The sequence below is a fragment of the Mustela lutreola genome, chromosome 2 (assembly GCF_030435805.1).
Source record: "Mustela lutreola isolate mMusLut2 chromosome 2, mMusLut2.pri, whole genome shotgun sequence".
Lineage (NCBI taxonomy): Eukaryota > Metazoa > Chordata > Mammalia > Carnivora > Mustelidae > Mustela > Mustela lutreola.
The window spans coordinates 47,219,255-47,244,567 of record NC_081291.1 but is presented as its reverse complement, the minus strand read 5'-3'; the positions used below and the strand labels follow the sequence as shown (position 1 = coordinate 47,244,567).

The 25,313-nt window shown below is 46.8% G+C and overlaps 1 protein-coding gene across 6 annotated transcripts in view; it reads right to left on the bottom strand.

The window, feature by feature from the left end:
• The window catches only part of ITPR1 (inositol 1,4,5-trisphosphate receptor type 1), a 326,972-nt gene that overhangs the window by 22,801 nt on the left and 278,858 nt on the right, over window positions 1-25,313 (bottom strand). For all 6 annotated transcript variants that reach the window (XM_059161557.1, XM_059161558.1, XM_059161559.1 and 3 more), the window contains 7 exons: window positions 20,287-20,462; window positions 15,809-15,973; window positions 10,789-10,984; window positions 9,283-9,375; window positions 7,728-7,867; window positions 7,046-7,211; window positions 4,179-4,339 (listed from right to left, as the gene is read on the bottom strand). In XM_059161557.1, coding sequence (XP_059017540.1) covers window positions 4,179-4,339; window positions 7,046-7,211; window positions 7,728-7,867; window positions 9,283-9,375; window positions 10,789-10,984; window positions 15,809-15,973; window positions 20,287-20,462 — 1,097 coding nt within the window. The remainder of the gene's footprint in view (window positions 1-4,178; window positions 4,340-7,045; window positions 7,212-7,727; window positions 7,868-9,282; window positions 9,376-10,788; window positions 10,985-15,808; window positions 15,974-20,286; window positions 20,463-25,313) is intronic.

Sequence of the window (25,313 nt, the reverse complement as noted above, 5' to 3'; positions counted from 1 at the left end):
GTACAGCCCTGTCTGGGGCCTGAGTCAACGAATGTGAGAGATTGCCTCTCCTGTCTGAGCTGCACTGTCTGCCCTGTACAGAGGCATGGGGAGCCCAAGCTCCCCCCAGCCATGACAGTAACAGCAACCGCTTCAGTCATGTGCGCGGAACCCAGGACAAACATGACAGCATCTCATCACAGAGAACCCAGGGGCCACTCCCCAAGTCATCCCAACTCCTGGTCGTGGGTAGTGACTGTGAATGGAGGCCACTGCTAAACACATGGATATGAGTCCCAAGTATTGAGGCCAGTTCCATGGAGAAAGAGTGAGAATGGCGACTTTGTCCTGCTCCAACATTTCAGAGCACTTAGAACATTTCACTTTAAGAGCGAGGAAGAAGCAGGAATTTTCCATGGGAGGAACTTCTTGGAGTCAAGATGCCCATTCTGACTTTTCTTAGCAACAGCGTGCCAACAGCCAAGACATCTTACACAGTCGTGAAGTGTAGGACACCGTGCCTGCGTCAGCTCTCTGTCAGCGCTGTGCTCCGCTTCCCTGCCGACTGCTCTGTCTGTTCATCTGGCCCTTCTGGCATCCACTCCCTGCCTCCTCGGGTGCCTACACCCCCACCTTCGTCCCCCACATTTACCTCATTCCCATCACCCAGTGGACACAGGAAGTGCTGCTAACCCCTATTCCCACACAGCAACTCAGGGGAGGGATGTCCCATGATGTCCTGGGGCTACATGGCTCCGAAGGAGCAGGGCCCAAACTCACATCTTGGATTCTTTGCCTTCAAACCCAAAGCTTGGGGAGTAAGGACCTCACGGTAGGCATGTGCCTGACCCTGGCTTTGCCAGAACAGTCCCATCTCTAATGAAAGAGAAGGCATGGCCAGAAGGAGAAAGAAGAGAACATACAATATTCTATTACATTTAGATGAAGATTAAATGTGGGTAAACATCTGGGTGCTGAGTTCTCTACTGCCATCTCTGGCAAGAAACTCACTGTCTCCATGTTTTTCTTGAGATGAAAGTCTATTTACCATCTCTGACACCACGATCTGCAGGGAGTCGTTTTCGGGCCTCTGTGAAGCTCTCTTCCTCCACCTGCCTGGGGCCTCTTCTGTTTGGTTCTTTTGGGTGGTCTAAGGGCAGCTGTTTCTTCACAGTTCTTAATGAGTCTCCAGGATCTTAATTCATGAGTGGAGGGACAGCTTAAAACCTCTAGCCTCTGGCTACTAGGCAAGAGGTGGTTTTCCTGAAAAACCCAAGTCCCAAAAAGCCTGTCTTGATTCCTTTTGGGACATGAAGCAAGCAAAAGGGTAGATGAATGCCCAGCTGACTTTTCCTTCCCTAACACTGTTAGCTGCCCCTCTCTCCTTGATCATGGAGTAACATGCCTTCTCAAAGAGATCCCCTGGCTTTTCCTCCCAGAAGCAGTGGGCAGGAGGCCTGCCTGCTCAGGAGGGATGTTGAAAAGAGCTCCTCTCTTGGCTGTGGCTGCCTCCACAGGGTATGACTGAATGGGTCTGCCACTGGGGCATGTGGCCTGCTTTCCTGCCACTCTGAGCTTCCCTGGGCTTCCAGCTGAACACCCCCAGTCTACCCTCCTGTGGCCAGTGTTCTCTGGGGAGTCGCCGGCAGGGATTCACCACTGAAAACAGTGTTGGCAAAGGCACTGCCTTTCAGCCAGGGGAGGGCATATCTCCCCCAGCCCTCACTAAGGGCACAAAACAGCTGGTTCCTCAGCAACCGGGACGTTCACAGTTAAGAATTGTTTGATGCTACATATTTTTAGGCCTTTGGACAAGAAGTTCTTGTACAATTTAAGAATGATGTGGATGAGGAAAGCCCCCTGAATGCTGGGTTTTTCAAAGTGTCATCAAGCGATGGGCTCTGTGCAGGCTTGGTGGGAGGCTGGGGGTGACTTCTGGCTCTTAATCCTCACCAGGTGATTGCTCACAAGGCTCCTTTAAGTCTTCATGATTGAGACAGAAACCTTAAAGTGCACCAGAGTTTTCTGTGACAGTAAAGTAAGGTGATTAACAGAAAGCTTTTAACAATGGCTCCTGTAGACTTGAAGATAGGGTACAAAAACTTTTGAGAGAAGCAAAGTGAAGGAGAAAAAGAATGTGTGACAAGAGTAAAAACCAGAGGTCATCTCCTCTAGCCATTACAGGACTTAGTGCAAGTGAAGGTATTTGTGTACGCAGACGGGTAGGTCTCTGTCCCACGAATGCTGGCCAAGTAGCTTCATTTGGCAATATCCACAATTGGAGGAAAAGAAGGGACAGGAGAGCTTTTCAGTTAATCTGTCCTGATCCTGCACACCTAACCAAAAATCGGCCCTGGCAAGCAACAGGAGCCCCAATTAACAACAGATCCTGCTCCCACCTGGCCCGGTGCTGCCAGCTGCCTCCCCGTCGGCTCCCTGGGCCGTGGTGCAGTCCCTGTCACTAATCCCGGGCTGGCACCCTGGTCCTCTCCTTCTGAGCTCTTCTTGGGCAGGCTACTTAACCCTGAGCCCGGCTTTGATCTGTAAGAGAGCACACCCAGCAGCCGCCTTCTGGAACTCCTGTCTTTTTTTCCTTCTGTTGATTTTTTCCCTCTTCTCCTTTTGCTCATCTATGACCCCGTCTCTCTTTCAAAACCTCTTTAAAAGTCATCTCTACTGTAAAACCTCATCCATTTCTCTTTACCCTCAAAGTTTTCTCTGAATGGTTCCCCACCGAGGGTAATTTTATCACACAGTTCTAGATGTGAAAGTTTTGTAAGCCATAGAGTGCTCAACACCTAGATGTTATTAGGAATCCCTCTCCTCAGCACTCACATTACCAGTCCAAAGGCTCATTTCTTCAGTCGCATTGTTTTGTCCCTTCTGCTGGCTGCTCACTACTGCTCCAAGCATGACCCGGCAGCCAGCAGCTGCGGTGTCCAAGTCCTGACGGTGCCTGCTGAATCTGAATCCCAACTCCCTGCCTGTCCAGGTGAGTTCAATGTACATTAACATTTGAGAAGCACGGAATTCGACGTTAAGGACCTCAAGGGTACAGATGGCATGGAATTGCCAGAAAGCCCTCCAGAACCTCTGAGCTGGTGTTATATGGGCGGCGACAGTCTTGTCGAACTTGCCCTCAAGAATATCGCCACGTGACCGGTGGTTTGCCAGCAATAAAGCTAAAAGCCTGCCTACGTCTGCTGCATATGAATGATGATATTTACAGGAACAGACGTCACCTGAGATTTCTTTATATTAAAAGCTCTAAAATCACATCTGCATAAAAAACACAGAAGGGTTTGTTTAGGATAACTCATTATCAGGCTGAGTGCTTAAGTCCTTGGCAACTGGAAGGAGAGTCCGTGAATTGCGTCGTCTCTCTTAAGAGTGAACGGCCCCCTCTCCCCAAAGCGAGCTCGTGTAAATCACAGAGGCTCCCTACCCTTCACAGCTGATGCCTCCTCACGTTACCAACGCTGCTGAACATTTTAATGAAGTCCAGAAACCACAGGTATGAAAGGACAGCTGGCCTGGGACTCCCACGGCCCACGTCTGGTGCCTCTGCAAAGTCCTGACTGAGAAGAGTACTCTGGAAACCTGGGGCAGCTTCCCCTCTTCCCAGGACACGGCGGTCACGCTCCCCATCAGCAAGATTAATTTGGGACTCCAATTGCTCTATCATATGATCCCTTCCTAATGATTAGCAAACCATCTCCCAGAAAGGCTAGGCCGAGGCCCAACAAATGAGCAAATAAACCAGGCTCAACACATTCCACCAACTGATCATCGTTTAACGTTCTCTCTTAGGGACCAGGTCTTATTTAAAGAGAAAAAAACAAAAGGCTCCATTAGAAAAAAAAAAAAAAAGAGGCTGAGTAGGTAGAGATGGGAAAGCGGGTTGTGGGGTTAGATCCAGGTTACAGCCCAGCCCCAGTTAGGTGGCCGTGGGCGAATCTCCTGGAGCCTCACTATTCCTCCTTTAAAAGGGGAATGATACCACCTGTTTGGTGCCTCTGCAGTTCACTTGAAAGGATGCACACAACGTTCTAGCGTCTAATACCTCACCCAGTCTAAGAGCTCGGTAGCCCAGGACACGTTAGATGTTCTTGCTCTGCTGTGCGACTGGCTCGCTGGCTCCTGCCCCGTGCTGCAGGCCCAGCCCCAGCGCGAGCTGCCTCCAGGAGCTTCCTGCTCACCTTGATCATTTCCGCCACGTAGCTCTCGGGCCCGGTGTACTCCGTGGAGTCCTTCACTTTCACCAGCACGATGAAGCACAGGTAGTGCCACATGTTGTGTTCTTCCTTGATGTGCTCTTCAAAGGTGACAGTCTTGTTGTCGAACTTGTCTCTCTCCAAGCCTACGGAGAGACAGAAAACCGCCGGCCCTAAGTGAGCAGCCACACAGAGCGGCAAACCCTGGGAGATGACCGCCCGCAGGGGAGGCTGCGGCTCTAGTCCCCTCTTTGTGCAGAGCTGGATTCCGTAGCCGCCTCCACGCAGTCCCTTTTACATCCCTGAAGGGAAACCCAGAGTGCAGGGGAGATGGACCTGGGTCTGCAGCCCACCTGGGCTCCCTCCCCGTCACTGTTTAGTTTCCACGTGCCCTAGTGGCCTTGTCAGGGAACAGGGTGGGGGGGTGGCAGAGGGGTGAACTTTAAACACATTTTGAACTTTAGATGGTAAGTTAGTATTTTGCAGAGGTCTGGGCAAGCCATCGTAAAGCCAGTTTCTGTGGATTCCTGGATGGAGCAAGGAAATACATGATGTGTAACAGGAGCCACACTTCTCACTGTCAAAGAAGAGAGCTCAAATATGGAAAGGGACAAAGAGAAACACTGCAATGGTGAAATGGAATAAGAGATATGGGTATGAATTCATCCTTTTTCACATGTACGTAAAATTCAGTGCAGAAGTGTGTGGCATGTGATTATGTGCACACAAACCCCGCCGAGTGTGCAGGTACATGTCTACTCTCCTTCTGTGTCCTCATAAGCCCTGGGAGCAGGCACCCGGCAGCACGAATGCACACACCCCGTCCCCAGATCACAGCTTCCAAATGCCCTTCTTCATTAGAAAGAATCAGGGCTTTGTGGAAAAATGGGCGATGCCAGGGCTGGATCAGGGAGTTACAAGCTCAGCTTGAGCCTGGAATATCTCACAGCACTAAGAAAGGAAGGAAGTATATAAAAAATTGGGGTGACATGACAAAACAGAAACCAGCCTGAAGGGAAGGACACTTCTGGGGCATTCTGAGCATCCGAACAAATAATGACATTAAAGGATTATAACCCACTGGATTAAATAAAAATACAGGAATCCATGTTGTCATAAATACAAAAGTATTAATACACCTACACGAGAAGAGAAAGTTCTTTCTTAAAAAGCCAGTTAACAAATGTAGAAATCATAAAGTAAGAAAATCATCACTGGGCAGCCATCATAGTAAAAGAGCCAGTGGGCGTTAAAGCTAGCAGATTAATGTTTAATTTGAAGAATAATGGGATGTTTACATGGTCTCAGAATATCTCCTTATAAAATGATTCCCAACTACAAAGAGGAAAAACCCTAAGCTTTAGTGGAGAAACCTGGCAATTTCCACCTTAACTCAAGTGACTAGAGTTAATATCACCGGTTAGAGGAGGGACAGGCATCACATGCCTCCTGAAATGATGCCCTGAGAGTAAACACTTCTTTGATGTTCCTACAAAAAATGCATAACCCCAATTCTACCATGAGAAAACATCAGAGAAACCGAACCCACAAGACATTGACTGAACTCTTTAAAAATGTCAACCGAGGCTCAAGAGCCATGACAACAGAATGCTCTATGACTTGGGCTTCCACTGGCGATAAAGGGCATTACTGGGATCAAGGGTGATAGGAACAGGGTCTGCAGAGTGGCAGAGTGACCTCTTTGCTAATTCCCTCATCTTGGTGACTATACTGCATATGTGTGAGAGAAGCTTCTTGTTTACGAGATATACATAGAAATATTTAGGAATCAAGGAGATCATGCCAGTGGATCTCAGACTGTTCAAAAAACTGTGTATGTGAACAAGCCAGTGAAGGAAGAGATATTTGAGAGAGTATTTGGGGACTCTGGATGAAGAGCAGACATTTTTTGTATTGTTCTTATCATTTTTCTGTAACTCCAGAATTGTTTCAAAACAAAAGGCCTGAAGTGGTTTTAAGGGGGCAAAAAGCAGATTTTAGTTTTTAAATGGAAAATGCTCATTTCTTTGTGGAGTAGATGTACCAGCAGGAAATTTCTATATTCACAATAACCATATTAGGAATAATTGTGAAATGAGCACTCAGTTACCACATTCCCACGTGGTTGGTTTCCATTTCCACGTACCTCCTGTGGCTGTACTGACGATGGTTTCTTGGGCACCCCATGCACCCTCTACCACTCACCACAGAGCGGCTACAATGTGCGGGGTCTGTGCTAGGAGTGCTGCATGGACTAGCTCTCTAAGCCCCACGATAATGCCTGGAAGGACATACTATTATACCTATTTTACAGATGGAAAATCAAAGTCCAGAGAATGAAGCGACTACCAAGATTATGTGACCCATAAGCAGCAGAGACTTACTCAGAACCCAGGTCTGAGTCCTGAGCCCAGGCTCTGAGCACAGTCACCACACTCCAGGCAAGGAATATTCTTTCGTCTGATGCCCGATACCATTTGCAGCGGAGACCTCCACAGCCTGGCTCTGATGAAAGATCTCGAGTCTAGTTACTTAGCAGGGGACCAAGAGATGCTCTGCAGCCTCCAAAGACGAAAGTCCCCCAGACACATTCATTTCAAACCATGTGCGCTTGTATATCTGCCACGGGAACCTTCAATCCTGCAGACACACTGGCCCCAGGAACTGTGGCTCCAGGTCCCTCAGCTGCCAACACCCCCCAGCAGAAGGGAGGCTGGGGAGCGGCCCCCCAGCACCAGGGGCCCAGTGGCCTGAGGAGGCGGCAGCACCTCCCTCGCTGCCCAAGGCCTGCATACCACCCCTCCAGTCCGTGGGGCCGGGCTTTCCTGCGACAGCCGGGCCACCACACTCACCGCAGATAAAGCACGTGGTCTTTAAGATCTCCTCCTTCTTCTGCTTCTCGCTCCTCAGGTCAGCAAAGGTGTCAATGATGACCCCAAAAATCAGATTAAGGACGATGATGATGACCATGAAGAAGAACAAGAGGTCATAGATAACTCTCGCGGCAAAGAGGGGCTCCTAGAAAAGAGGTGTCTCTATCAGTGAGGTCACCCCACAGGTAAACTTTGGTCTGCAGGGCGCAGGGAAGGAGGGAAAAGGCCTCAATGGGCCCAACCTTCGTGGCTCACCCACACCCCATGGGTCTGCTCTGTCACAAGTTCAACTGGGCAACACCTGTCTCTTTTCACACCCTTTGTACCAAAGGTTGGTTCTGCTGGTGTCGCGTGGTGTGTGCCTGAGAGCCACTCCCTGGCATCTAAGGGGTCTTGGACGTGTATCCACGAAGGCCGGACCCGGCTGGGGGTGGGCAACAAGCATTTCCATGCACCAAGCAGAGAATGGAAGACACCCCTCCCCCCCCCCCCCCCGGGCCCCTTAGATGCCAGGGAGCTTGCCCGTTCCAGGAGGTCAGGGGAAGGAAGGAGCCTCAGGGTGCCAGCTCTGCTGTCCTGGGTTTCCACACGTGCTCTCTGCCTCGGGCTCTGGCCGCCCGCCCCGCCCCCTCTGCTGTCCCTTCCCCTCGGATCCAGCTACCTCTTTGGATGGCTTCCTGAGCACGTCTCCTACTCCGCCCCCGCTCCTCAGCCCGTGACTCAGCACTGTGACGATGCACATCAGCAGCGTCTCACACGTGTGCTCTTTGTCTTGCTCTGTCTCTTCTGCAAGGACCAGCTCTGTGAACACGGTGAGTAACAACAGATTTACGTGTGGGCAAAGAGCGACCATGGTTCCGAGACGGCGTTCCCTGCGTGCCAGCTCCCCAGCTACACGCAGGAACAAGACAGAACTGTTAAAACTAAGGAACCAAGTGTCACATAATTTCTTTCAAAAAGGTGATGTTACCTGGGACAATTCGGTTTTCCTCACCCAACTCTTGCTAGTTTCTCAAGCCAAGTCAGAATTGCCTTTCCCTATATTAAATCCAAGAGAATCCCTATCCTTTTCAGATTTAAACTCCAGTCCCAGCTCTGAGCAGGCACTGGACCTTAGCTGAGTTGCTTAATACCGTGAGTCATGAGTATCTCATCTCTCAGCTGAGGGTAATCCCACAGCACCCAGGCTCCTCACTGGCTAAATCCAGCCACATTTTACAGCAGGTCCCCTGGTTGAATAGCTTTGTATTAGACACTGTCCATTCCTAATAATTTTTGGAGGAAGAACCATGTCTTGCTGCCTATCTTGTTCTTTTCGGCAACTGCAGGCAGAATGGTCTTGCTAAAACAGATCTTATCGTATCGCTCACCCACTCCCCCCTCAACTTTTTTTTTAAAGATTTTATTTATTTATTTGACAGTCAGAGATCACAAGTAGGCAGAGAGGCAGGCAGAGAGAGAGAAAGGAAGGAAGCAGGCTCCCTGCTGAGCAGAGAGCCCAATGTGGGGCTCCATCCCAGGACCCTGGGATCATGACCCAAGCCTAAGGCAGAGGCTTTAACCCACTGAGCCACCCAGGTGCCCCTCCCCCATCAACTTCAATTCATTCTTTGGGTAATGTTTAACCTCCTCAGCCTAACATGTAAGATTCTTCGTGATCTAGCCTTTTGTTGACCTCTCTGGCTTCATTTCTCGCTACTACTATTCTCATGATCATTTTCTCCTTCAACACACTATGTTCTACTTCCAAGGCTTTGAACATCTTATTCCCTCTAACTGGAACACCCAACCCTCCTCCAATGTCCAAGATTCTACTATTTTAGTTTAACTACCACCTCCTTGGTGATACTCTTACTCCAGTATTAGGCCAGGTGCCTATTTCTGTATTCCCTCCTTATTCCTAGCATTTCGCATACTGTCTAATAATCCCCTACGTGCCTGCCTGCTGACTCCCTCCCCGATAATGTTGTATCTTAGAATACAACACAGTCCCTGGCAAATAGGGGCACCTAGTAAATAGCGGTCGAATCAACCAAGCGGGTATTTTCTTCCCACATAGCCTTCTTTTCCTTTTATCTCCCTCCTCTTTCCCAGCCTTTCCCCTCTCCTACTAGCCTTGCTTCTGAAGAGTAAATCTGTTTCCAATATCATGTAAGCCATCTCAGCTTCTAGAGAAGCCTAACACTAACATGGGGCTTAAGCCTACAAGGTCCTACCTTCTTTGGGTGCTGGAGAGGAGCAGTTTTCCCCAGTCTCCACCCTACACACGTCAGAGTATAGGAACTCGCTTGCCAAACTCTCTCCGGCTTCTGGGAAAGAGAGGAAATTTTATGATGAACAATCTGGCAGCATATGGTTAAAATGTTTGAAGTCCCCAATTCACGGCTGATTAAACAATTCTTTACATAAATAACACCCTACATTCCTGCATATAAATTCAAGGCAGAGATGCAATTTACACTTTCATTTGGTGATCTGGATGGGAAAGGAGCCAGAAATGTCAATTCCTGTAGGCTTACTAGAAATATCGCACTTAAATAGCACCTCTCCAACTTTAAAGACACACAGCTGAAACTCTTCGACAAATACTACTGTATGTACAGACTCCAGCAAGATTTACACCAAGTCTGCACAAAAAGCATCAGTGAGCAGGAGCGAAAATCTAAGGTCCAGACCAGTTTAGTTCGGAACCCTAAGATGGTTGGCAGCAAATTTCACTTAGAGTCAACTTGGAAGCTGGAGTTACATGCCAAGAATGAAGTATTTGGGAGAACAAGGCTGCCTGGCTTAGCCAGTGATAGTAATTCAAGTTTATTCCTTAGACTCGGGGCCTCTGGCTCCCTGATTAAAAAACAAAACAAAACAAAACAACCCAGTAACCTTTTATTTAATGGTGTTCAACTATTTTAATTGAGACAAGGTATACTTGGGTATCACTCAAGTATATGATCATTTTATTTCATTTTCAAAAGTGGAAATGAGTTCTGTTTGCTCTCTATAAAAATAATGTAAGCTCATTGTCAAATTTATATATCATAAAAAAAGACAAAAAACAAACAAAAAAACCCACAACAACAACAACAAAAACAAAAAAACCCTAGAGATAACCATTGCTGGGGGGAGGTAATATTCTTCCGTATTTTAAAAGACATATATGAGCTTTTTCATCTTTTAAAAAAATATGTGGATCCTATTATAGTTATTACTGCAATTTCCCACCACAGCTTGAAGGTTTACAGAGATGGGCCCTGTCTGCACGGGGATGCCCCCCACAGGACCATAACCTAATGGAACATCCTACATTTACACTGCTTCCACTTTCACGCTGCAGCGGAAATTCTTCCATATACATCTGTTTCCACACAAATAGGCAGCAGGTTTTTCCTTTAAGGATAAATTCCTAGAAGGAGCTTTACCAAGCCAGAGGGAGGCATCCCCCTATGCTTTCAATACACAGGGTCCAATTCCTTTTAAATGAGTTGCATTAGTTTAAAATATGACTTTAGTGAGTAAGTTAAATGTAGGCTCTGGACCCTTACACTTGTATCACACATACCATACCACACCCTTGGAATAAAGCGAGAACCAAGCCCTGGAATCAGAATTCATCGTCTGAGTGCCAGGGAGAAACCTACATTGCTAAAGTCATCGTTCTCTTTTGTTCACCTAGGAGCAAGAACTGTTCTCTTAACATTAAAAAGATTGGAAGATCTCAAACTCACCTGGAAGAGCGGTTTCATTGGGCAACCTATCTACTTCCAAGATAAAATCATCTTTGAAGAAAAGATAGCCCACTATTGAGAATAGGTAAACCAGGATCAAAGCCAGAACTGCTGTCAAGATGATGGACCGTCCATTGCGAGTGACACTTTTAATGACATTAAGCAGAGTCTCTTCTCTGTATACCAAATCAAAAAGCTTTAAAAATGAACAAAGAGAAGACAATGGGACAGTTTTAATAAGCCTCTATGTTAGATGTACACAAAAATCTCATAATGAAAACTCGATTTATAGAGAATTTACCCTTTTAGAAACAAACACAAAAGCATTCTACTATCTTAACACTTTATACTTGCTTTTCTTCCTGAAAACTGAGATGGGGAACATTAGCATAGAAAAGGTGGGCAGAGGCAGCAGTAATTTCCGGTGGGACTCAGAGAGCTGCGAGGTCCTGGGGATGGAGAAAGTACAGGGTAGTTCAGCGAGCTTCAGAAGGCAAAGGAGAGCAAAGGATGAGGGTCCTGGCATGTGTCCGCATAGGCAGTAGTAGCTGAGTTTCTGCTAAGGGCCAGCCACTCCGGATACAGGATTGGACAACCCTGGCCCTTGTCCTCAGGGAGTTTGGAGTCCCGCAGGGAAGGCTCCGTCCAGCAGGCAGCAGGAGGTAGCAGGGACTCTGGAGTGTGAGATGCAGCCTTAGCTCAAGCACAGGACATCAGGACGGTGAGCTGGGTTCTCGCTCCTTCCCCCTGAGCCTCTGTTTCCTCATCTACAGAAGGGAGGACAGGGAGCTGCTGTGAACAACAGCTACATAATGGATACCGTGTCCGGGAGATTGCGGACAGCCGCATGTACGTGCTGTGTGCACACAATAAATAGTAATGATTATTTCCTGACGGAGGGACTGGGCCCAGGTCACACAGCTTATGGCAGGGACCCTGGTGGTAGTAACACACCGGGGAGCCTAAGCCCTTCCCATCTCCCTAATGTGGAGGGTGGGGTGCAGAGCCCCCTTGCGAGCTCTGTGGGCTCACAGTCTAGGCTCGCCCTCTACTAAGAGACTACTTGCTCTTTGCAAGAAGTTGGCCTGTAAGTACTTCTAGGAATGCGATACAGATGGCTAGTTTTCTCAGGTATTTGGCTGTGGGAAGAGTACAGAGCCGGAGGAGAGTTCTGTGGGCTTTTTCTTGGAGCAGGGTTCTAGTTTGGCCTCTGTGCTGACACCGACTCTTCTGAAGTTCTGCTTCCACATGGCTTTGGGGCATGAGTGCACAGACAAGTGAGTCAGGGGACAAGGGTTTGAATCCTGACTCTGCTTTTAATTTGTAGTCACATGTAGATCAAACCATGTAACCTCTCTGAACTAGCTGGTGTCCAAGTCCCTTCCAATTTATACTTTTACATCTGAGTTCATTTTCTGGTCAATTACCTCTTCTGCCTCCATAAGGCCAATCTGTGTCCTGAGACCTTCCTTGGCCAGGGCACTGGGTATAATAGGAGACTCGAAGGGAAGGAAGCAAGAAAGAGGCGTTTGGTCAGTATAACAGTACAAAAGGCTTATGTTGCTGTTGCAGTTGGTTAAATATTTTCCAGCAGCCTACCATGAAGCAGCAAGTGAGAGCAACTTCTGACAATAAACAAATGACACTTGTGTTCTGGGGGAGGACCTGTAAGATTCTGTAGCCACCAAGTCATTGAGATGGCAAGTGATTGCTTTTTTCACTCATCTGTGATTTCTGACTTGAAGATAATGGACAAGCATTGTTTTATAAAGGAAAAACTTTCTTCTAATTGGAAAGTTACACACGTTCAATGGAGAAAACTTTGAAAACACAAAAAAGCACAAAGAAAAACCAAAATCACCAATAACCCCACCATCTACTTGAGTTATTTCTTCTGCAAGGGCTATACTGGAAAAATGTAATAGATACAATATACCACAATCCTGGCATTTGGTCAGTCCCTTTCATCAAGCAATCATGAAAATTTCTGTGTCAGAAATGATCACCTAGAATGTCCCTGTACAGAAAAAAACCTCAGTTTACTTAGCCAAAATATTTACTTTTTTTTTTTTTTTACAACAGTCAAGATGTTTCCAATTGCACGCCATTAAAAATAATGCTGTGATAAACACCTTGCCCCTTGTCTCTATACATACTTATCTGGTTATTTCTTCTTGGAGAATTTCCAGAAATGGAATTATTGGGTCAAATGTTGCAACAGAAACACATCGCCCCATCGCTTTCCAGAAAGGCTGTACTGATCCACACTGTCAGGGGATGGGGGATGGGGGCCACAAACTAGAGCACGCGGTCGTAAGACCTGAACATGCTTAGCCCTTTGAACCTTTCCAAACATCACAGGTACAGCTTGGGATCACACTGTTGTTTCAATTAGCACGTCTGTGTTTAGCAGTGAGGTTGGACATTCTTCCATGTTTACTGACCATATGGATTTCTCCTCCTGTTACCTGCCCATCCGTGAACTTGACACATTTTCATCTCGGGCTGTTAACGTTTTCTAAGGACACATTTGGACGCAGGCTCGAGACCAGGTTCAGCCAGTCTGGGCCCCCACTGTCCTTTTCTGGTCTGCTGGCAGGGGCTTTCATAACCCCGGGATATGTGGCTTTTCCCTGCTGGAGTTAACTCTCCAATTCCCTTCTTTTTTTTTTTTTTTAAAGATTTTATTTATTTATTTGACAGAGAGAGATGACAAGCAGGCAGAGAGGCAGGCAGAGAGAGGAGGAAGCAGGCTCCCTGCTGAGCAGAGAGCCCGATGCGGGGCTCGATCCCAGGACCCTGAGATCATGACCTGAGCTAAAGGCAGCGGCTTAACCCACTGAGCCACCCAGGAGCCCCTCCAATTCCCTTCTGTCACAGGTTTTAGTCCTTTGTCTGTGATTCTCGGTAAACATGTTAAACACTACTTTTGATACCAAAAGTAGCATGTCACCAGAGACCACAAGTCACGGGTCAGAAGCACACAGGAGGGGCATCCAGCCACTGTTTAGTCTGAACCTGGTGAGTTCTCTGAAAGCGAGCTGAGCCCAGGTGGCACCGACAGCTCAGGGTACTGCTTCTGTGACGGAGGAGAAACGTGAAAGCAAGAATGTGAACTGCCCTGGGAAATACCAGCCGCACCAAAGCAGGGACTTTTTCACGAGCTCAGATGAAAGGCAGTTCAGGGCTGGGCTCACAAGCTGACTTGGCAGTCACCAGAGCTCAGCTCCTCTCTGGTCTCTGGCACTTAGTAGGTGACTCTGGGCAAGTTACCTAACCTCACCAAGCCTGTTTCACCATCTGTCACTTGCAGACATTGTCTCAGAAGTCATGGTGAGAGACTGTATAAAAAGGGCACATGGGGGAACATTCCCTAAATGGCGGTAACGATGATCTTGTAGACCATGAGCCTGTAAGGGCAGAGAGGATACTGGTTTGTCTCACTACAACAGCCCTGCATCTAGCTCGGGTACCAACCCGCATCACAAAGACCAAAGGCAGAGGACTTGAAGGTGCAGGCAGGGAAATGAAGCCAAAGGGATGCAGAAGGTAGGCGAAGTCAAACCCTCCCAGGAAGAGATGGCGCTGTCTGAGGAAGAATCTCCTGTGTCTTGGGAGAGATCCATCAGCAGGGATGTGGGAGACCTCCTCCTGAGCTCTGCCTCCTTGCCTGGGAGCACCCGGGGCTCCCTGACTCCACACCCCGATCCTTATCCAGGGGCATTATTGTAGGAGACAGAAAGGCTCAGAGGTATATAGGGAGCTCTCAAGATTTCTGATACAGAGTGACCAAAATAGGCCAAATAATGGCAATCTAAAGTACATCCAGAGACCTCTCTGCCTAAAACCTCAAACTATAGCCAGACCTATTTTAAAATGAGGCAAAACAATCCATTTCCTTCAGCCTGCCAACATCTACCACTAATGGAATGAGCTAATCCTGATGACCTGAATGGTGAATTCTTGATGGTGTTTTGGATGGCAGAGGAAGTAAGCGATGACAAAGACAGTAATAATAGCTGGAATTGCTAAGCATTTCTTGTGTGGTAGTGCTATTCTAAGGCCCTGATGTGCACGGCTGCAGATAATCCCTGTGGCAGCCCTGGAAGGGGGACAGCTTGTTCTCATTTTGCACATGGGGAAACTGAGGCACAGAACCAGTGTGTCACCGGTCCAGAGGTGACATGGAGGATACCTCTCAGGAGAGTTTTCCTCGCTCTATCCTTCGCAAATAAGTCCCTCACTTTAAGTCAACACATAGGCTTGGATCATTTTTTATCCTCACATTTTAATTCTTCTGGTCTGGTTATGGATCCTTTTGCTTGCAGACAGGTCAGTTTCATGCTTCCTGTCATTTGATGTAGGTACAAGGCAAAGGTTTCTTATCTACAACTCTGCAGGTCTAGACTCCCCCTAATGATGGGAAAATAAGTAGCTATTTAGTCTATAATTTAAAAACCTGCTCGGAAGAAGGTGACTGAACCAACTCATTTTATAGACTATCAAGACATTAATCACTTGACTGAGAATGGAACAAAATAACTTCCAGGGAAAAGGTGTCCCGGACCAATAAATCTATTGAGGTCACTGTCCCGGATCTTGGGACTTTGAAAATAGCTCCTCCTCTTACTTCGTCACTAAATGTTCTCCCTGGGAAGCAGATCCCATGAGAACTGTCAGATGACAGTCTCAAAAACATTCTCCTTGGTAAGCGCTGGCTGAGTCCAAGAAAGCAAGGAAAGCAAAGATGCATGTGGAGGACGCTTCCCTTGATCCAGACCGCAGGTGCTGTCTACCACTGGAAAGTAAAAGGTCCAATGTGGACGCAAGCACACACCAGCTGATCTTCTACCAGCTGCCCTGCTCCCTGGGGGGCTTCCTTCTCTAGATCTCAGAAATGATGCACCTGACCTTCTTAGACCAGACACACCAATCACCATTAAAAGGAGGGGTCTGTGAAGAGAGACACGGGACACTCCTCGTTTTCAACATGTAAAATCTTTCCGTACCAGGAACTCACCAGCAGACTGTAGAAGAACTCGTGGACGAAGAGGCCCATGGCGCAGATCAGTAGATACAACAAATGGTAAAGGAACTCAACATCCAGAACCATGGCTCGGTAGCCTCTGGTGAATGTTCCACAGTTGCCCACAAAGCTCATTAGAAAGATGATTTTATTGCAGACCTGAGAATAATGACAGGAATAGCCAGATAAGCACAGACCATGCTGAACTGCAGACTTCGTGACAGCCAAGGGCCATTTTCACGTAATGGTATTTCCGCTACGGTGCCCAAACGAAGCTTCCAAGTGCCCACTGAACCCGCCCAGAACCATTTTGCAGATCTAAGTCATATCGTTACTTTGCTTTTCAGGCATATTACACAGTATGCGGTACTCAAATAACTTCATGAGCAACAGTAATCAAGTGGCATTTGTATATGACAAAAACAAAATTAACACATACCGAAATTATGATTTTCGAAATGAGATATGAATCATTTCTAACATTCTTATATGAGTTAGTCAAACACAGAAGTCACCTCAATCTACGAACCCTGTGATCAGCATAAATAAAAAGCATTTTCTGAATTTCTGTTACATTCTGGGCATTATAAGGATTGTAATTTAATGAGAAGCAGCTAGTTCTTGTCTTTCACTGCTCCTGAATTCAGAGGAAATAATTTTCTTGGGGAAGAAAAAGTAAGGGACTTCAGGATGAGTTCTGTTTTCCTGCCCGCCTTCTGGGAATAATAATTTTTCTTTGGAGATTCGTCCCTTTCCATGTGTCAGTCCTTGGAATCTGCAGTGGGGAGTGGGGGGCACCCCAGTCAATCAGCTGTTGTATTGCCCTGGCAACAGGGATCGGTTCAGGGATAGTCACATGGTCCAACGGAACCCGTGAGACCCACTGAGAGCTTTCCTGGGATTGCAGTAAAAGACAACTTTATTAGGGCACCTGGGTGACTCGGTGGGTTAAAGCCTCTGTCTTCGGCTCAGGTCATGATCCCAGGGTCCTGGGATCGAGCCCTGCATCGGGCTCTCTGCTCAGCAGGGAGTCTGCTGCTCCCTCTCCCTCTGCCTTTCTGCCTGCTTGTGATCTCTCTGTCAAATATAAACAAAATCTTTAAAAAAAAAAAAAAAAAGACAACTTTATTGCTTCATCCTGACCTTGAACCTAAGAGAAAGTAAGCTTTGAAGCTGCTAGCCTCCGTCCTGCCATACCACGGCACCTCGGAGCACAACTGATGCAGAGCCCAGAGAGGGAACTGGATCCTGAGGCCACTGTTGGGGCCACTGTTGGGGCCCCTGTATTCAGCAGCCCCTGACAGCAGGGTCTTCATCTCTCAGTCCCACGAACCAATGCATTTTCTCCTTTGGTTCAACTGGCATGGATTTGGTTTTTTAACACTTGCAGCTGGAGTTTGATCTACTATGTAATACAATCCACCTCTAACAGAAACCCCATGCCTCCAAGTCCATCTCCAGGAACACACTGACAGAAAAACTCCAATGAAGAGAAGGCTGGAGAGAAAGGTTTTTGGATGTACTTGGTAAAACCGTCTTCTGCTCCCCCAGCTGCCTTGGCCTGGGTAATCCTGCCAGTTAATCCGGCGGGTCGGTGTAAGGGAGTTTCTCTGCAATCAGGTATGTGAGGAAGCCAACACCCACAGGGAACATGAGGCTTTCTCAGGATAAACATCCAATCCCCTAGTACTTGTTCTCTAATCTCCTACCCATCACTGGTCCAGGATCTCTCACTGAGAAAGTACCATTGATCTGGATGATCTGTGCTGACGGGGTTTCAGGAAAACAAACAAACAAGAGGTCACATACTGGTTAACACGGCAGGACCTCAGACATGCCCCGGCCCGCCGTGTCTCATCCGAGCAATTCGCTTTACTTGAAGCCACTCTTCCCCTTGACACGACTTCTGCCCTCGATTCACATTGCTTCAGTAGCACATGTGTATTCACGGTCTTGGCCGGTTGTCCCCACCTCCTACCGACCCTGCTTAATGAGTCTAGCATCTGGCTTCTGGCCCCACCTCCCCCACGTAGCCGCTCCCCTCCAGTCTGCAAGGGACTGAGCAGGGGCGCAGGCGGCAGTGTCAACCCTGAGCACCTAATCCCAGCTCTTGCAACAAGACAGCTCGGCGGGCCACCCCCCTCCCCCCAGCACTCTGGCGGCCCCTGGGTGCCAGGACACCACCCTGTCCTTCCCCAGCCCTTGCATATCCACTGCTCCTTCTCCGTCCGCAATGACTCTTGCTCTCATCTCCTGTAGGCTCCATGTGAGTGTTCCCCTTTTCTCATTCTGGTTATTTATTACAGTTATTTCGGCTCTCCCGCCCCAGATGTTACTGTAAGTGGTAATTGCCTAATTTGAGTCGTTCCCCCAAAAGATTTATGTTAAAGAAGAGATGACTGTGAAATGATTAAAGCCCAGAGAAACCAGAAAAAAAAAAAAAAGGCCATAAGACTACAATCTCTGAAATACTGAGTTTTCCCTTTTGTTTTTTTTGTTTATTCTGTGTTTCCTTCTTAATGATACCTACACCAGTGAAGGATACCTACTTTCCCTATGTAACACTGATCAGTCTTTGTCACCCCGGTCATATGTTTCCAAATGCTACAGCTAACATGAATGGTTTGCCCTGTCATCTCAAGCCTAGTCAATCAACAATTTAAGTGCATTTTCACCTTGAATATTAGGTTTCTGCATGACTCCACTTTAGTTAGTGGCATTATTCTTTTCCTAGTCACCTGTGACTGAAAATTTGGAGTTGGGGTGGCCTCCTTCATCACCCCATCAAGACAATACTACCTTCTTGACCTGGAGAAAAGGCTTTGAAGGTGAGGCTCTGACTCCAGTCCCACAACACATGACCCTAAGCTTCGCAGCTCTGACATCTGTACCTTCCTTCTTCCTTCCACATTATGACCAAGACCTAGGATTGTCACACCTAGTCAAAAGCTCTGCTGGGGGTGTCCAGAATGGTCCTCCTGCCTCTGGTCCTTCCCACTTGAATCCACATAACATGCCACTACATGAGGGTATTTTCCCAAGAATACTTCTTTGTATATGCCATTTCTTTGCTCAAAAAAACTTAAGTCATTTCCCACTACTGGGAATAGTTTTCCAACCTGTATTCTATAACACTAATTCCAAGTGATACTTAAAATGTGGGCAAGTAAGTAAGTTTAGGAAACAGAGATGCGTGGTTTCCCTTTCTTGGAGATTCATAACCCTTATCACACATGTTAAAGTCTCTCAGAAATCCTACAGTATAAACCCTTTAATTTTGTTTAACCCAGCCTCTCCCTCATGGATTTGACCAATGAACCTCTTTCTCACCTAACTAAGACTTATCAACATGGAGCAGTCAGTCTTTGGAAACACTTCCCTACCACACGGTGCCCTGGTGACCTGTGCCGGGAGCAGGTCCTGCGTGTCCCTCCCTGAACCACAGCGGAGGGGAACACTACTGCTGGCTGTCTCTTGAGAGTGTCCTGGGCCTTCCCCAGTGCTCTGGCCTGTGGGGCCGACAGGAGAATGCTCTTCCCAAACCTGTTTTCTGGCCTGGTCCTGGCCATTCTTCAAGGCAGAGCTGAACCCCAGCCTCTTCCCCTGGAGCTTGTCAGCTTGAAGTGGTCCCTCCTCTCCCAGTGTCCTTGCTGTCTTTGCCATCTGCATACCCATTTGAGGACATTTATTGCTGCAATGAATTACTCTATTAACCTTATTTTGCAACAGGATTTGTATTTCTGTAAAGTAACCTCAGCTTCCTGATATGCTTGGGGCAGAAACCTCGGGAAAGCAGGTTTTGATCTCCAGACTCCCTCCCATGTCCAAACCTTTTGCTTCCTTTCACCAGGACACCTCTCATATCTATGGTCCTGCATTGGCTATCTGTATTTCTTCAGAATTCTCCCTACACGTGCAGGTGGCGTCTAACCTTCAACTACCGTGGAAGAGAACTTCCAAATGTCCCCACTGACTTTGAAATAACCCTGATTCTCTCTTTACCTCTCTACCTGCTCCTCTTCTGTCTGAACAAGTCCTCCTGCCTCTTCTCCTGGCTCTGTGTGGTCCCCACCAGAAGTGGGTGTGCTGTATTAATATCTGACCATTTGACTTATACCATCAGTATCTGACCATTCAGCTAAAATCTCCTGTCCCACCAAACCTCTGACCTGACTGGGAAAACTAATTTATATCTCCACTGCTCTCCCTCTTCCTGCCTTACTCCTGGGAGGGATATTCCCTAAAAAGGAGACCGTGGATGCCCGGGTAATAGATTAAGAGGTTCACTGTACCGTGAGAAGGTTAAGAGGGAGACATCCACCCGCACAGCTCTTGCTTCTGCTTTTCTAACACCTGACCTGAACAGTCTTTGGCTGCACTGCAAGCCCAGGCCAAGATCCCAGGAACCAGAATGGAAGGCATTCCTGTTTGCATGTCAGCAAGAATGCGGCTATGAAGTTACTCATACTTACATTGAAAGCTCCCAGAAGAAACAACGTGGGTTGTAATCCAACCGAAAATATCAACCGGAGAATTGTGGAAGCGATTAAGGCCCGGATGCCATGGGGCTTGGGGAGGGCAATGACAATGGCCAGAGAGATGAGCATGGCTGTCCACAGTAGTCCGGACCAGTGTGGCTCCAGGGTTCCTGCAAAGACAAGGCAGGACTTTCAAAGATCAGTGCTTTCACCAAGTAAGAGGTGATGGACCAAAAGACACTTTCTGCAATCCTCCAACTGGCCCTACTGTCCAAACTCTCACCTCCAGTTCTGTGCCCCAGATGGAACAACACACATCCATGTTTTCTCACCTCCAAGCCCTGACCCATGTTCCTCCTACCTGGGAAATTCTTTCCCCTTTCCTCTTCATCCTAGGTTTTAGCTGAGATGTCAACTTGCCCCAAACCTCCCCAACCCCCTTCCTTTTCAGAACTGTGCCAGGCGCCCCTCCCTCTCTGGGTTCTCCATACCCACTCCAGTCACCCCTACAGAACACTATTTTCTGGTGGTCAGTTCACCTTTCTCTCCCCTCCACCCCTATCCTAACTGCCCCCCCCCCAGGTGTATTCCTCCCAACCAAATTCCCCAAGGGAAGCACTCAGCACCCCGCAGGCGCTGGTCAAATGAATTTGTTCAATCAATAAAACTCATCTCCGTATCACATTTCACTTTTCGGGAAAGCAGACTGGAAGCCTCAACTTCTAATTTCTATTAAAAGTATGCAAAGGAAAATTGCAGGTCCCCTGCCTGAATCAGACTTCTCCAAGGGAAGGAGGAAGGCAACTTCCGTATCATTAACATCATCCTACAATTAGATTATCCTTGTAGTCAAAGAGCTTATACCAGTTTTTGTCATCTCTTGCTATTTCAAGTTCTATTTAGAGTGTCCCACGAGACGGCTTAGTTATATAACATGAGCCAACACGGCTAAAAATATAGTTCTGTAAAACGCTCATTAAAAAAAAATAAAACCCTATTTCAAATGCTGTCACATCTTGAGTCTCCTTCAGATGTAAACAAGCAGCACTCCACGATGAAGGCCACTTACATAAAGGAGTTTCACTTCTCCAGCACTGCTGGGATCGAAGCCCCACCCAGGAAAGAGACCCCCTTGCGAGTCCCAGCTCTTCCCCGAGCCTGCTGGCTGTCCTAGTTCATTCTGCTCATGCCGCGGAGACACTTTTTCTCTGGAAACTGTTGCCCCACTCCCAACCACTTACCTCTTCCCTTTTGATATCCTTCAAAAGAAAACCTGATTAGAAACGGGCACAGAGAGGCAGAAGCTTTTCAGAACTCTGGGAAGACGTGGATATTGAGGCTTATGTCACTTCTCGTGCATTTAAGAGTGGTGAGATAGCCTATTAAGCCTTTTATGTTGATTATCATTTATGTGATCTTCCCAACAGCATATGATTATCTTCATTTTCCTCTGGAGGAAACCGGGTTTTGGATTACCTATCGGGCCTAAGGTGACACTGCAAATGGCTGGACTGTGTATGCCCCTGAAGTGGATGGTCCTTAATCACCAATTAAAAAAAAAACCCCACAGAAAATCCACTGATGTTCAGCTTATAATGTGATGAATTTTGGCAGTATATAGAGCCATATTACCACATGCGACTGCCAACACAATCAAGATACAAACATTTTTGTTCCCCTAAAAGGTTTCCTGTGCTCTTTGCCATTGCTGCCTTGCCCATCTCCACCCCCAGGGCAACCACTGGTTTCCTTTCTATCACTAGAGCTTTGCACTTTCTGGAATTTCATAAAAACGGAAAGATAATCAGATTAGGAGGCAGTCTTTTAATTCTTTCACTTAGCAAATTTTTAAGATTCAGTCAGGTTATTTTGCGTATTAATATTGTCCTTTCTATTACTGAGTAAGATTCCATAATACAGATAGACCACAATTTACTTATCCACTCAACAATTAATGGGTATGCGGGTTGTTCCCAGTTTGCAGTTATTATAAATATTGTTACTGGGAACATTCAAGGACGAATCTTGGAATGGGTCTATGTCTTTCTTTGCCATGGATAAATACATGGAAATAAGATTTCTGGATCCTAAGTGTATGTTTAATCGCTGTGACACAACCACACTTCCACAGTGACTCTGCCGTTCAGTTGCATGCGGGAGTCCCACGTGCTCCACGTCGTCACCAATATTTGGTATGGTTGGTATTTTCTTTTTATTATTTGCTCATTTTTATCTCTTTTTTCAGCATTTTCAATTTTAGCCATTCTTGTAGGTTTCTCGCGGTATGCCATCCTAGCTTGCATTCGCATTTCTCTGATTAACGACTGATGTTGCGTATCTTTTTCTGTGCTTATCGGCCATTCTCTTGTGAACTGTCTGATCACATCTTTTGCCCGCTGTTCTAATTGAGTTTTTTTTTTTTATTATTGAATTTCAAGAGTTCTTTTGTATTCAGGATATAAGCCTTTTGTCAGATACGTTTTGTAAGTATTTTCTCCCAGTCTGTGTCTTGCTTTTCATTTTCTTAAGTGTTTAATCGCCATTGTAAACTGCCTTGAGATCTCAGTATAATAAATGGGACCAGTAGAGTGGACATACCCAAATCCTGAAGGGGCTGAAATAAAAACCTGTTGTCTCCCCACTATAAAAGCAGTGTTAAAAAAATAATGCTAGATTTTTAAAAAACCAATTATAGAAAGACATCTTTAAGACAATTGGAGAAACATGAATATGGACAAGCTATTTCATGATTTGCTGTTAGTTCTGTTACATATGATAATGTTATGGTAATTATACATATTTTGAAATATTCTTAGAAGTTAGAAATGCACACTGAAATATTTATGGGAAAAACAACAAGATGTCTAGACTTATTTAAAATCTTTCAGAAAATACAGTAGGAGAATAGATGAAACAAGACTGACAAAACGTTGGTAGTTGTTAAAGCTGGGCTAATAGATACAGAGCAGTGTGTTAACTTATTACTTGTATATTGGAAAATTTCAAAAATGACAATGTTTTAAAAGGAGTACTCTATGTGCTTTAATCATAGCAGGCTCAAAAATTCAGTAAAAAATCTGAATGTGCCCCAGGCTTCATGTTTTCAAAGGCTGTGTGACTCATCAGTTCTTGAATAACGGGGGAAAATGGTTCTTTTGAAAAGGAGCTTTTAAGGCCACCCACCGGTATCGTGGGCAGGCACAGGCCTACGATGCCACAAAGCTACATTCGCACCCATGAGAAGGGGACATTACATGGGGACATTTCGGAAATCCTGGTTTTAGAGCTCAACATGAACAAATACTGATGTCAAAGAAATACTCTCAGGTAACCAACCAGATCTTATTTCAAGGCTGGCCTAATACATCCCTCCTCCTGAAGATGGTTAGTAGTGAGTACAGAAGATGGTCCCGGCATGTCTTACAAGAGGAAAAGTAAATCCCTCTGAGAATGAACTGATGTGTTTGAGGTGAGCTCAGTCACTGTGTAATGGGAAGGGCTTCCTGAGGTCAGATTAATCCTCTTCCGTCCTGGAAGAGCTAATGATACTTTCCATTTAGTCTGTACACATGAAGTACCACAGCCCACACTGCCAGAACAGGAACCCAGAGTTGATGCCACATTGAGAACCCCACACTGTAGAGTTGGAAGGACCTTTCGCACTCCTCTCATCAGTGGGTCTCGAACTTGTATGGGCCAGAGACAGGATGTCCCAGAGATCCTGACTGGGTCAACCACTATTTTAGGGATTTCCAAACCCACATCCAGGTTTTACAACTATGGGCTCAAGTGCCTTTTAACAGAGTAACTAAGAAAAACTAATTGAAGTTGCCTGCCTAGAGTCATGTGGGGAGTGAGTGGCAAAGCCAGGCCCAGTCTGGATGTTGTGAGTGTCGTATTCCAGCAGACGAGGCTGACCGCTGCAGGGGAGAGGAGCTGTCAACCACCTCTCCTCAGACATGGCCCTCAACGTGGCCACAAATGACCAGTGAAGAAAATGGCCAAAGCATGTGGTAAAACTGATTTTAAATATTTCTGAAGAAATGGGGGATAAAGCAAAATGCATACAAAGTAATGGCTGAAGAATGGGTTCTGATGAGCATGAGGACATCCCTGAGATGGAAAAGAGGGCTGGGCTCTGTCGCTCCAACGGGCCACTTCATGCTCGCATCTCTGCCGACCAGCAGTCTGGCTTGGGCACATGCCCCCTTGATGTCAGCCTTGCAGTACTGTGGACCTGCACAATCTCTTCACATAGGGGCACTTATTCCTAACATGACATTAAGAGGGAAAATACCCCCAGACTTGCGTTTAGGTGTCACTTTTGGGGGAAAAAAAAAAATCACTCCAATGATGCTTTCAGTGTAACCGAAGGCCAAACAGAAAAGCTAACTGCTCGAATGGGTGTGTTGGATACCTGAGCATCAAGGAACAAGCCATTGCTTTCAAAATGGACCTTAAGTAGACTTTAAGTCTAGACAAGCTGTCTCATTACATATACACCTCTACATTACCAGGCTCCAGAGCTAAGCCTGGAACTCCTGCGCTGTTTTGGTGTCTTCCTTTTGGGCTCTTCATTCCATTCTTTCACACAAGGTGGCTACTGGCAGGTTGTGACATATGTATGTGAGATGATCTGCCAAACAGCTGATGAAAAATGCAGCAGAGAAGACCTCCCAAAAGCCAGTCCAGGGTGTCAGAAAAGGGGCTGTGGATGTGTGACAGTGGCGGGGCTTCTGTTGGCCCCCAGGTCCCCACAGGCGTGCACGGCTCCAGAATGCTGTCCAGCAAACGGAAGAACTGCAGACACAGAGAAGCCCCACCTGGACTGTCTGCCTGTTCTCGGCAAGATGTGCAGAGCACACACGGCAGGTGGCTGGAAGGAGACAGTGGTGGGGGTAGGGGGCAGATATCCACAAAGACCATGGACATCACATTTTATTGCATGAGTAGTGGCACGTGGCTCTTTATAGACTAAATATCCAAGGAGCTGCAGTCTTCAGTCATTGAAGCCCTGCCTC